At 53.9% G+C, this 10,967-nt stretch overlaps 2 protein-coding genes across 4 annotated transcripts; one reads left to right on the top strand and one right to left on the bottom strand.

Moving 5' to 3' along the window:
• Positions 1-83: 83 nt before the first annotated feature.
• On the top strand, positions 84-7,674 carry MCM7 (minichromosome maintenance complex component 7). 3 transcript variants are annotated; one of them, XM_021086193.2, is made up of 15 exons: positions 84-211; positions 1,377-1,456; positions 1,757-1,921; positions 2,209-2,333; positions 2,408-2,588; positions 2,883-3,020; positions 3,313-3,462; positions 3,663-3,777; positions 3,866-3,997; positions 4,173-4,256; positions 4,521-4,914; positions 5,203-5,286; positions 6,079-6,247; positions 7,005-7,114; positions 7,305-7,674. In XM_021086193.2, exons 1-15 carry the CDS (start codon positions 181-183, stop codon positions 7,504-7,506), a joined length of 2,160 nt encoding a protein of 719 aa, XP_020941852.1. In that variant the 5' UTR covers positions 84-180; the 3' UTR covers positions 7,507-7,674. The 3 variants fall into 3 exon arrangements, with proteins under 3 accessions (XP_020941852.1, XP_020941853.1, XP_020941854.1); XM_021086194.2 differs by lacking the exon at positions 84-211 and adding an exon at positions 937-1,082; XM_021086195.2 differs by lacking the exon at positions 84-211 and adding an exon at positions 937-1,094.
• A 349-nt stretch (positions 7,675-8,023) lies between these two features.
• Positions 8,024-10,871, bottom strand: COPS6 (COP9 signalosome subunit 6; the record flags this gene model as incomplete). The annotated part of the gene is given in 10 exon segments (NM_001105299.1): positions 8,024-8,185; positions 8,293-8,393; positions 8,491-8,583; positions 8,672-8,786; positions 8,863-8,910; positions 9,220-9,282; positions 9,380-9,468; positions 10,090-10,221; positions 10,431-10,556; positions 10,769-10,871. Coding segments are annotated over 10 exon segments (972 nt in total). The 3' UTR covers positions 8,024-8,044.
• Between the last annotated feature and the right edge of the window lie 96 nt (positions 10,872-10,967).

Below are 10,967 nucleotides of genomic sequence, written 5' to 3'. Positions count from 1 at the left end.
GGGCGGGGCGGAGGGCCTCCTCTCTGATTGGCCCGCACACAGCGGCGCTGGTCACATGGGGGGCGACGTTTCGCGCCAATTTCGGTTGGTCGGCTGCGGACCGCGGCGCCGACGGTTTTTGCTGCCCAGGCAGTGAGAGGTCTGAGCCCGCCAACTGCTGCCGCGCAGCCCTGGGCAGCAATGGCACTTAAGGACTACGCTCTCGAGAAAGGTGAGGGTCTGCAAGCGTGGGAGGGGCGTCCTGCGCGGAAAGGTTCCTGACCAACACCTGTTGGTGGTGGGTTGGGTTCCTGAGGGGCCTGGCCCGGAGCGCAAGGTCAACGGTAGGGTCGGGAAGCGTCGGGGCTGAGGCCTACGGTAACTGGGAGGCGTACGAGGCGCCAGGGTCGGGGAAGAGCTGGTAACCGGGTCCGGGAAAGGAGTGGGTATCGTGGGGTGGGGGGCGGACACCCTGGCTGGAGGCTCCAGAAGGAACGGTCGCGCCTTAGACCAAGGCTTCCAGGGGCCGTAAGGTTCAGGGTCTGGCACCCGCGGGCCCGCTTCCTTCCACGGTCTTAGGCACTCAAGAGTAGCCGCGTCCTCCCGCGACGCGCCGAAGCCCCGGGGGCGGGCAGGCCTGAGCCGCTGCGCGCCGGGATTGGTCGCGTCAGGCTAACCTCCAAGCGGAAGTGAAGGCGAGCGGAAGTTGCGCGACACCGCTGGAGGGTGTCGTGTGTAAACAGTGTCCTTCCGCGCGGTGGCCGCGGAGAGAACTACTGAGGATGGGGGCGTGCCTGGGATGGGGGAGTTTAGAGGAAGACCGAGGGAAGAAGTGGTGGGGTGGGACGGAGTGGCCCTCGAGGAGCTGGCCAATCGCTGGACGGTCTCCCGCCCTGAGCGGAGGAATCCCGGGCTGTGAGGCGGCGGCATCATCTGGGCCCATGTGCTTCTTTGTTTACTAAGAGCGGAAGCAGTGGCGGGAGAGGGGGTGGGGCGGAGGACGGGCCTGGTGGCGGAGGTCACGGTGAGAGCGGCGATTTAGGAGACAGAAAGAAAAGGGGAAGCGTTCGCGCGGAAGAAAAGCTGAGAGTCTTGAGATCTGGGTGTGTTGCCAGGTGTGGGAGGCCCTTGGAAAAGGGTTCCGAGATTTCTAACTAAGGCTGAGAGTGGAATTCCCTTGGGGGGTGGGTGTTGGGTAATATTCGCAACTGCCAGGGGTCCCTCTGCTCCCCCAGATAAAAACGGACTTGGAAAAGGAGTTTGTAGGTTTGTTTAAATAAATCTTCATTTATCTAATTAGTTCAGAGATCTCATTTTAAGTGAAAGTGAATCAGAGGAATTTGGAGTAAGGTATCTGAAGAAAGATTGATCGTCACGATTTTACACTTTCCTTGTAGAAAAAGTGAAGAAGTTTCTACAGGAGTTTTACCAAGATGACGAACTTGGCAAGAAGCAGTTCAAGTATGGGAACCAGTTGGTAAGTCTAAGGTTAGGTAGAAGAAATGGGATGGTGGCTTAAGGAGCTACTAAGAAGTGGCCTGACTTGTTTTAGCAAGGCTGTTTTTCTCTTTAAGTGACAAGTTTAGCATCATACCTGTTAACAGTACTATATTCACAATAATTAAGGTATTTTTAGGAGTTAACTGAGAGGTGAGTATTTTTTCTGTCTCACAGTGCTCTTTCTGTCCTTTGGAGGCTTGGTAACTTGTGTGTTGAGCCACAGTGATGGGTTCTTGCCTGTGAACTTGGCTCTGTTGCCGTCTCCCCCCACCCCCAGGTTCGATTGGCTCATCGGGAGCAAGTGGCAATGTACATAGACCTAGACGACGTCACTGAGGATGATCCTGAGTTGGTGGACTCCATTTGTGAGAACACCAAGCGCTATGCCAGGCTCTTCGCTGATGCTGTGCAAGAGCTGCTGCCTCAGTACAAGGAGAGGGAGGTGAGGAAAATGCAGAGCAAGAAACTTAGGTTTCTGTTGAGAAGCTACTCGGGTATTTTCTTCTATTGCTGTTGTTAGGCCCTGACACAGCATGTGGAAGTTCCCATGCCAGGCATCCAACCTGAGCCACAGCAGCAGCAACGCTGAATCCTTAACCCATTGTGCCACAAGAGAACTCAGGTATTTTCTGAGCTGGCAAAAAGGGTGGTGATTGCTGCCTGGAGCCTTTTGTGCTGTTTCCTTTCCCTATCTTACCACTTAGTTTTCTTATTTTCCTATCCTTTCAGGTGGTAAATAAAGATGTTCTGGATGTTTACATTGAGCACCGGCTGATGATGGAGCAGCGCAGCCGGGACCCAGGGGCAGCCCGGAGCCCCCAAAACCAGTACCCTCCTGAACTGATGCGCAGATTGTGAGTGGGCTCAGGGGGAAGTATGTGGGGGTTTGATCCCCAGCACCTTGCTCATCACTATCTTCCCCCTTTAGCGAGCTGTATTTTCAAGGCCCGAGCAGTAGCAAACCTCGTGTGATCCGTGAAGTACGGGCTGACTCTGTGGGGAAATTGGTAACTGTGCGTGGAATTGTCACTCGTGTTTCTGAAGTCAAACCCAGAATGGTGGTGGCCACTTACACTTGTGACCAGTGTGGGGCAGAGACCTACCAGCCGGTATGTATAGAGCAAAGAATGGGAATGTGTTTACTTTTGTCAGCGGTTTTTGTATGAATTAATTTGTTTTGTGATGATTATCTGTTGTCATTACTGATCTGTTAATTGTAAAACACACCTGTGTGTTTTCATTCTTCTTCCAGCATGGGATGGCCTTTCCATCCATTCTGTGTTCTTGGTGTACTCAGCAATCCCATGTTTTCTATCACAGAGAAGAAACGTCATTTAGGTGACTAACTCTAAGGAGCCCTTTTTTTTCTCATTTCCTCTGGTGCTTTGTTTTTTGTATCCTAGATTCAGTCTCCCACTTTCATGCCTCTGATCATGTGCCCAAGCCAGGAGTGCCAGACCAACCGCTCAGGAGGGCGACTGTATCTTCAGACACGTGGCTCCAAATTCATCAAATTCCAGGAGATGAAGATGCAAGAACATGTGAGTTTGGGGGATGTGGTCTGGGGCTCAGGGAAGGGGGAGCTTGGGAGTCCGTTTGATTCCTGTAGTCATTCAGAAGCATAAGAAAGAAAGTAGAACAAAAAGGGAGAGTTGAGGCAGAGAAGTCAGTGAGAGCAGGACGGGGTTTAACTGGAACTTTCTGAGTTGGGAAGAGTTTTAAAAAAAAGCCTAGTTTTCCTCTTGTCAGCTTGCTTGAGGCTAAGCAGACCAAGAAGTGGCCATAGTGTGTATAAGGAGAGAAAGGCAGGCCTTATGGACCCTTCTTCCCCAGAGTGACCAAGTGCCCGTGGGAAACATCCCTCGCAGCATCACAGTGCTGGTGGAAGGAGAGAACACGAGGATCGCCCAGCCTGGGGATCATGTCAGTGTCACCGGTATCTTCTTGCCGATCCTGCGCACCGGGTTCCGACAGGTGGTCCAGGTGAGAAAGTTGAAAATGAGGTGGTGGTTCCCTTTTTCTCATCTCCTCACTCTTTAACAGCCCCACAGAGAAGAGTGACAGCAAGCAACAGAATACCAAACAAAGCAGAACAGAGGGTTCTGTCAGGAACTCCTCAGGGACTCACATGGAAGGGCAAGTTAAAGGCGCTTCATTCATACCCTGGTGTTTTCCTGCTCAAGGGTTTACTCTCAGAAACTTACCTGGAAGCCCATCGGATTGTGAAGATGAGTAAGAGTGAGGATGATGAGTCTGGGGCTGGAGAGTTGAGCAGGGAAGAACTGAGACAAATCGCAGGTGAGGGGTCAGGGGAAAGACTGGGATCCAAATTTCTCCCTAGCAGTTTTTTTCTCCCAGAAAATACTTAGTCTTCTTTTTCCCACAGAGGAGGATTTCTATGAAAAGCTGGCAGCCTCCATTGCCCCGGAAATATACGGCCATGAAGACGTGAAGAAGGCACTGCTGCTCCTGCTGGTGGGAGGGGTGGACCAGTCTCCTCGAGGCATGAAGATCAGGGGTGAGTGGAGGCATTTGGGAGGAAGAAGGGTAAGGACCTTCCAGCGTCCACAGGCCATAGAATAAGCCTGCCTCGGCTTCACGGGCACGGGGGGCATGGGGGGCAGACCTTGAAAGTGTTGTTTTCGGACAACTTGGATTGAAAGAAAAGTCACTCGGGGGCCTCCTTCCTCCAGGCAACATCAACATCTGTCTGATGGGGGATCCTGGAGTGGCCAAGTCTCAGCTCCTGTCTTACATTGATCGCCTGGCCCCCCGCAGTGAGTTCTCAGACCCTGGGAGGCAAGCCCGAGGACAGGAGTAGGACCACCTCGTTCCGCGTTTGTGCTCTTCTGGGAGGGGTTGGGGGGTGGAGATGTGATCAGCGCCACCACGTCGCGGATCTGCAGCTGCCTCGGGCAGGCCTGGCTGGGTCAGCGGAGCGGTCGGGGCAGGCCTCGCCTCACTGGCCCCCTTCCTTCTTTCCTTTGCCCTCTTCTTAAACACAGCTGCTAACTTCCTCTCTTCCTGCCCCTTTTGTTCAGGCCAGTACACAACAGGCCGAGGTTCCTCGGGAGTGGGGCTCACGGCCGCCGTGCTGAGAGACTCCGTGAGTGGAGAGCTGACCTTGGAGGGTGGCGCCCTCGTGCTGGCCGACCAGGGCGTCTGCTGCATTGATGAGTTTGACAAGATGGCGGAAGCTGACCGCACAGCCATCCACGAGGTCATGGAGCAGCAAACCATCTCCATTGCCAAGGCAGGCATTCTCACAACACTTAATGCCCGCTGCTCTATCCTGGCTGCTGCCAACCCTGCCTACGGACGCTACAACCCTCGCCGGAGCCTGGAGCAGAACATACAGCTTCCTGCGGCTCTGCTCTCCCGATTTGACCTCCTCTGGCTAATCCAGGACCGGCCTGACCGAGACAATGACTTGAGGTGAATATTCGCAGCACAACAGCCAAGGAGCCACCCCTCAGTTACACCCTCTGGGGGCGGGGGATTGGAAACCTCCTCGTCAGCCCATGGAAACTGGAGCATTTCCCTCTTGCAGAAGGGGCTGGTCCAGTTCTCAGGGTGGGTCAGGGTTGAAATGCAGATGATCATTTTCTGAGAAAGTTTGTCTCTGCTGGGCTGTGACACACAGAGCTGAGAGAGCAAGATGTAGACTTGGGGTACAGTGCGGATCACCGAAAAAAGTGTTCATACTTGCCTCCCCTCTTCCAGGTTGGCCCAGCACATCACCTACGTGCACCAGCACAGCCGGCAGCCCCCTGCCCAGTTTGAACCTTTGGATATGAAGCTTATGAGGTAGGAGAGCTGGGTGAGGACTTGTGTCATTCCCCACTCGCTGTGTGTGTGTGTGGCAGTGTGTGCATCTCTCTCTGTCCTGGGGTTCCCCTGCTTGGCCACAGGAGACCATCGCATAGAGCTTGCCTTTCCTACCACTTGCATCACCTACCTGTCTCAGGGCTGAGAGGGGTTCAGATTTTAGGCAAAGCTGGATCCTGCTGCATGGATATTTTTCTTTTGGGAGCCACACCCATAGCATATGGAAGTGCCTGAGACCAAATCCCAAGCCTCAGCTGTGGCCTACATCACAGCTGTGGCAACACACCGCAAGGGGCTGGGAATCAGACCTGTGTCTCCACAGATACAACAGATCATTTCACCTGCTGCACCACTGTGGGAACTTGGGATACTTGATAGCACTGTTTTCTCCACAGAGTCTGCCCAAGAGCTCTAGGTATTTTATCTATTTTCCTGAAGTTAACATGTGACATGGCTAAAGGAGAGGACTTCATCATCTCTTAAGACAGGTGGATTTGTCTTACGCAAAAACCATTTTCCTTTGGGCCCTTCCTGACTTTTGTCTCTGGCTGACAGTGCCAGCCCCACACTGCGGATGTTTGGCAGAAGGGGCAGGGCCTAATTTTAAGTTGGGAGTAATTTGAAATGTGACACTTGGAGAAACGAGTGATTTTTAAGCAAGCAACATTAATTTGTTTTTCCTACTTATAAGTACATCTACCCCCAAGAGTTTTCTTAAAGGTAAAACTTAATACGGAAAAAACACACCCTGCCATCTCTCCTTTCCCACAGGCGTTACATAGCCATGTGCCGGGAGAAGCAGCCCACCGTGCCCGAGTCCCTGGCTGACTACATCACCGCCGCATACGTGGAGATGCGGCGAGAGGCCTGGGCTAGTAAGGATGCCACGTACACTTCCGCCCGGACCCTGCTGGCTATCCTGCGACTGTCCACGGCGCTGGTGAGTGCCGTCTCTCTTGCACTGCAGGATGGTCTGTTTGGGCTCTTACTGGGCAGCCTGCCTTAACGCACCCTCGCTGCCTCCTCCCTCCCTCCCAGGCCCTGCCGGGGCTAAAGTGCTGACAGTGCAGATAGTGGTCCTCTCCGTGCTACCGCACTGTGGGTACTTGCTGCTCCAGCAGGGCACGAACAGCGTCCTGGAGGGAAAGGCCTTCTCCCTGCTTCTCAGACCTCACCGAGGAGGCGGGTGGGGTTCACTTCACTCCCTGTGTCCTAGATCCTGTGCTAGAAACCCACCCTCACCTTGGACCTTAGTCCTGGGGGCTCCAAAGTGCTGTTCGTGCAGGTAGTGTGATAACCTAACCTACTGCTGAGCTAGCACTTCCCGAGCCCCAGGGGCGCAACCTCTGCCCATCGCCTTCTTGGCTGAGCTCCCAAGCTCCATCTGTCATGGTGGGGAGCCCAGTGGAGTTCCGAAGGGTCTGGTCTCCCTCACAGGACAGCTGAACACCGGGACTGGCCAGTGTTGAGAGGCGGAGACTTGGGCAATTGCTGGACGCTGCCCTGGGCATTGCACTTGTCTCGGTCTGACAGTGCCGGCCCCACACTGCGGATGTTTGGCGGGAGGGGCAGAGCCTCTACGCATTTATGAGCGGGAACATGTGGGTTGCCAATCTTAAAACTGGAGTGGGGGTGGGGTGTCCCTGACTTTGTTCCATCACCTCCTCCGTTCCCATCTCTCCCTACCTTCCCCTTAGGCGCGTCTGCGGATGGTGGACACTGTGGAGAAGGAAGACGTGAACGAAGCCATAAGGCTGATGGAGATGTCCAAGGACTCGCTTCTGGGTGACAAGGGCCAGACAGCTAGGTGAGTGGCTTAGTGCAGGATGTCCGGAGTTGCCTTGACTTTGAGTAGAACAGTTATCCTGTGACTTCTGCATCCCATGTCTGTGATGCTGGTCTCAGGTCTTTAGACCCCTAACACTGACCACCGCTGTTCAGATACTGGCTGTTCTGGTTACACCCTGGCCTTACACACCCATGCTTGTTTCCTCCAGGACTCAGAGACCGGCAGATGTGATATTTGCCACTGTCCGTGAGTTGGTTTCAGAGGGCCGAAGTGTCCGATTTTCTGAGGCAGAGCAGCGCTGCATATCTCGGGGCTTCACACCTGCTCAGTTCCAGGCAGCCCTAGATGAGTATGAGGAGCTAAACGTCTGGCAGGTCAATACCGCCCGGACCCGGATCACTTTTGTCTGATTCCGACCTCTTGAGACACTGGGGTCTGTCTACTGGGCTTACCGTGCTAACCCCCCTTCCTTTAAAGGCCTAATGATGCCCTGGGGGGTGGGGGAGAGGCCCAGCTGCACTTGTTGTATTCATTCCTTTTGCTAATAAAGTGTGTAGATTTGCTGCCTTCTGTTAAAACAGAATTTTGCAAGTTTTCAAGATTCACCTTACTCATAGTTGTCTTACCCAGCCACTTAGTCTCAAAAAAAGGTATGGCCACTAGTACCTCTGCCTCCTAGGGTTCAGGCATGTATCACACTGTAGGGAGCACACAAGGCTGCAGTAAGAGAGAAGCCACCCCTTGGCAATACGGTGCCCGCAGGGTCAAGGCCTCAAGATCCAAGATGAGAGACCTGCGTGGTACCTAACAGAGAGGACAGAGCCACCAGAAGGGGTGCTGAGGGGCTGCTCCCCTTTATTAGTGACCGGTTTCTCTAAAGGGAGTAGAGCACCCCTCCCCTTGACAGTTGTCCGACCCTGGTGCATCACCCCTTCAAGTACCCTCTTGTCAGAAGAAGAGCCCCCGCATCCGCCTGCCGATGCCTTGTCGGTCATAGAGGACGTTGAACTTGTTCACGAACTGGTTCATGGTATTGCACGTTTTGGTGATGGTGCCTAGGTAGGCCATGAGTCCCACGTCATTGCATTGCTGCAAGGAAACAAAGAACCAGTTTCCCAGGGGCTCTGGCTCCAATGTCCTGCATGCAGAAATGGTGGCATGAGCCCCACCCTCCTGATCCTGGGCTTTATACTCACATCATAAAAGTCTGTCTTGAACTTATCAGTGCTGAGCACTGGGAGGCAGTGACACAGAGCATAGGCCTCCCGCAGGATCTCATGGTTAAAGGGGACCTCTCCTAAAGGCACAGCAAAGGGCTGCATTAATGTGATACTGTTGCTTCCCCAGGAAGGAGAGAAAAAGTGGTTCAAGTGTCAGGGGGACACCTGTCCTACCTGCTTCAGAGGCCTTGACATACTCCAAGATGAGCTTGACGCGGCTGTGCAGCATCTTGATGGCGCTGTGCTGCGCGATCAGGTGTTCCGCCACTACACAGGGTCAGGCCAAGGCTGAGAAGGCATGGGGCCAACACGTCCCACCCCCCGCTGCGAAGGAAACCCCTCCAGCCTGCATTACCAGTGGAGTTCTCTCCGCTGCCTGTTGCTGTCATTCGGGCCACATGATCTACACCAATGCGTTCAGCCTCCTCTGTGGCCAGGGTATAGGTCAGCTCAGCAAAAAGCATCGTGGCCTACAGGGCACAGAGAGAGAGTCAAAAGCAGGAAACACCGGGAGCAGGGTCTGAGAGTTGAAGGGTATGGCATTACCTCTCCATTGATGATATCTATAACAGACTCAAAGACGCTGACCGGAAGCTGTAAAGAGGAGATGGGCGAAGAGCTCTTAGTAACAGCACACGTACCTGAAGGGCCCCAAACCAGGCTTGGCCCTTTCGCATTCCGTTTTTCTATCTCCCCAAGTTACAAGTAGGAATTATCCCGTTTTAGTACATGGGGGAAATGCAGTTTAGAGGTTAAATGACACCCAAAGTCTCAGCTGGTAAAGAGAAGGGAGAGTCAATTCAACAGAGGCGATACAGTAAAAAACAGGATGAGAATTAAAATCTGGGTAGGCATAGCAATGGACAAGCAGGACAAAGTAGCCACGAGCTCAGTATTACTCACATCTGTGTGCTTAGTCATAGGGTTCAACTTAAGAAACAAAGGGCTCTCAATTATCTCGCACACCTGGAAGAGGGGGCAGATGCACCTGAGTGCCAGGGCCCATTTTTCTCCCGCTCATCCTCTGTCCTCCGCCCCATCGTGCAAACGGAAGTGTGTATACCTGCTTATGGACGTGGATATCAGAGGGGTCAGGCGGTCCCCCTGTGGTATACCAACCCAGAAACTCCAGCTCCTTGAACACCTGTTTAACTGAGGAGGAAAGGGCCAGAGCACAGAGTATTTTTTTTTTTTTTAAAACATCGCTTCTTTAATTTGAAGCTCCTGGTGGATTTTAACCAGCTTCTCCCCATCCCATCCCGGCTCAGTTTAGAGTAAGTCATCTCTTCTATCTTCTCCTTACTTTGTGGGAAGTAACCAAATATGTTCTTTTTTTTTTTTTTTTTTTTTTTTTGTCTTTTTTCCATTTCTAGGGCCGCTCCCGCAGCACATGGAGGTTCCCAGGCTAGGGGTCCAATTGGAGCTGTGTCCACCGGCCTACACCACAGCCACAGCAATGCAGGATCCAAGCTGCACCAGCGACCTACACCACTGTTCACGGCAACACTGGATCCTTAACCCATTGAACAAGGCCAGGGATCGAACCCGCAATCTCATGGTTCCTAGTCGGATTCGTTAACCACTGAGCCACGACGGGAACTCCCAAATATGTTCTTTTTTAAAGATCTCTACAGCTACCTTCTCGTCACTTGGCCTCCATTCTGCTCATCTCCTGTTTATTTTTTTCCCCCCGACCCTCTCCACCTTCCCTATTCTGATTTTCTTTCTTTTTTTAACTCCCACTCCTCTCCCCCACCTCTATTCCCCTCTCACACTGCTCCTCCTTGGTGTAATAATATTCCTTGTCAATGATAATCTTCTCTTCCACGGTGTGGGACAGCAGCTCAAAGGAGTTCATCACCTCGATATTTCGGCCCTCCTGCTTCCCGATCAGAGCCCCAATCACTGGAGGAGAGGACACAAGAGGTGAGGGTAAGGAATCCTGAAACTTAGTTAAATCAGTATAGCCTGAGGGTCTGAGGTCAAGTGAACCCAGTACTAGGGAAACGGTGGTTTGCGGCGGAAGAATTGGCTTCAGCAAAGGAAAGGGAAGGACCACCGTTTGGGGGAGATGACCAGGAAAAGAAGGCCAGAGAATTACGCCGAACACTCACCCTGCATAGGCCGCCCCTCCTGGGAGCGCATGCGAATCCAATGGTCTGAGATGTTGAGAATGACGAGGGGGTGAAGGGCGACTGAAACACTGCCAGTCACTCCGGAGGCCATCACGCTGGGGACGACTAAGCAGTTGGAAGAGAGGGTGAGAGTCCGGGTCCCACGTTCCCCCCGGGAGATGGGAGGGGAAGCCAGCAGAGCCGGGCCATACATCCCTCCCGCAAGTTATCCCAGGGAACGCGCCGCTGACCCGCCCTCCCGACTTCCCCGGGAGTCCAGGAAGGCCTTGACGCGCCCCAAGGGCGTCTCCAGAAGCCGCTCCCTCCCGGTCGGTTACCTGCTGCATCCACCTCCATCCCGCTGCTCCCTCCGGTCCCGTTCGCCGCAGCCGCCGCCGCCATTTCCCCCGCGCCCGCCAGTGTCGGCCCCGCCCCCTCCCTGCCGGCTTCCGTAGGCAGCAGCGCATGCTCAGTGCGGCCGTGGCGCGCGCCTGCCCAGACCCGCGCAGGCAGCCCTGGGGCGGGGAGAGCCGGCAG

Source organism: Sus scrofa, chromosome 3 (genome assembly GCF_054392235.1).
Source record: "Sus scrofa isolate SSC_HxYL_T2T_F1_AM1 chromosome 3, Sscrofa_HxYL_maternal_Yorkshire_Landrace_v2.0, whole genome shotgun sequence".
NCBI lineage: Eukaryota > Metazoa > Chordata > Mammalia > Artiodactyla > Suidae > Sus > Sus scrofa.
This window is presented reverse-complemented; position numbering and strand designations above follow the sequence as displayed.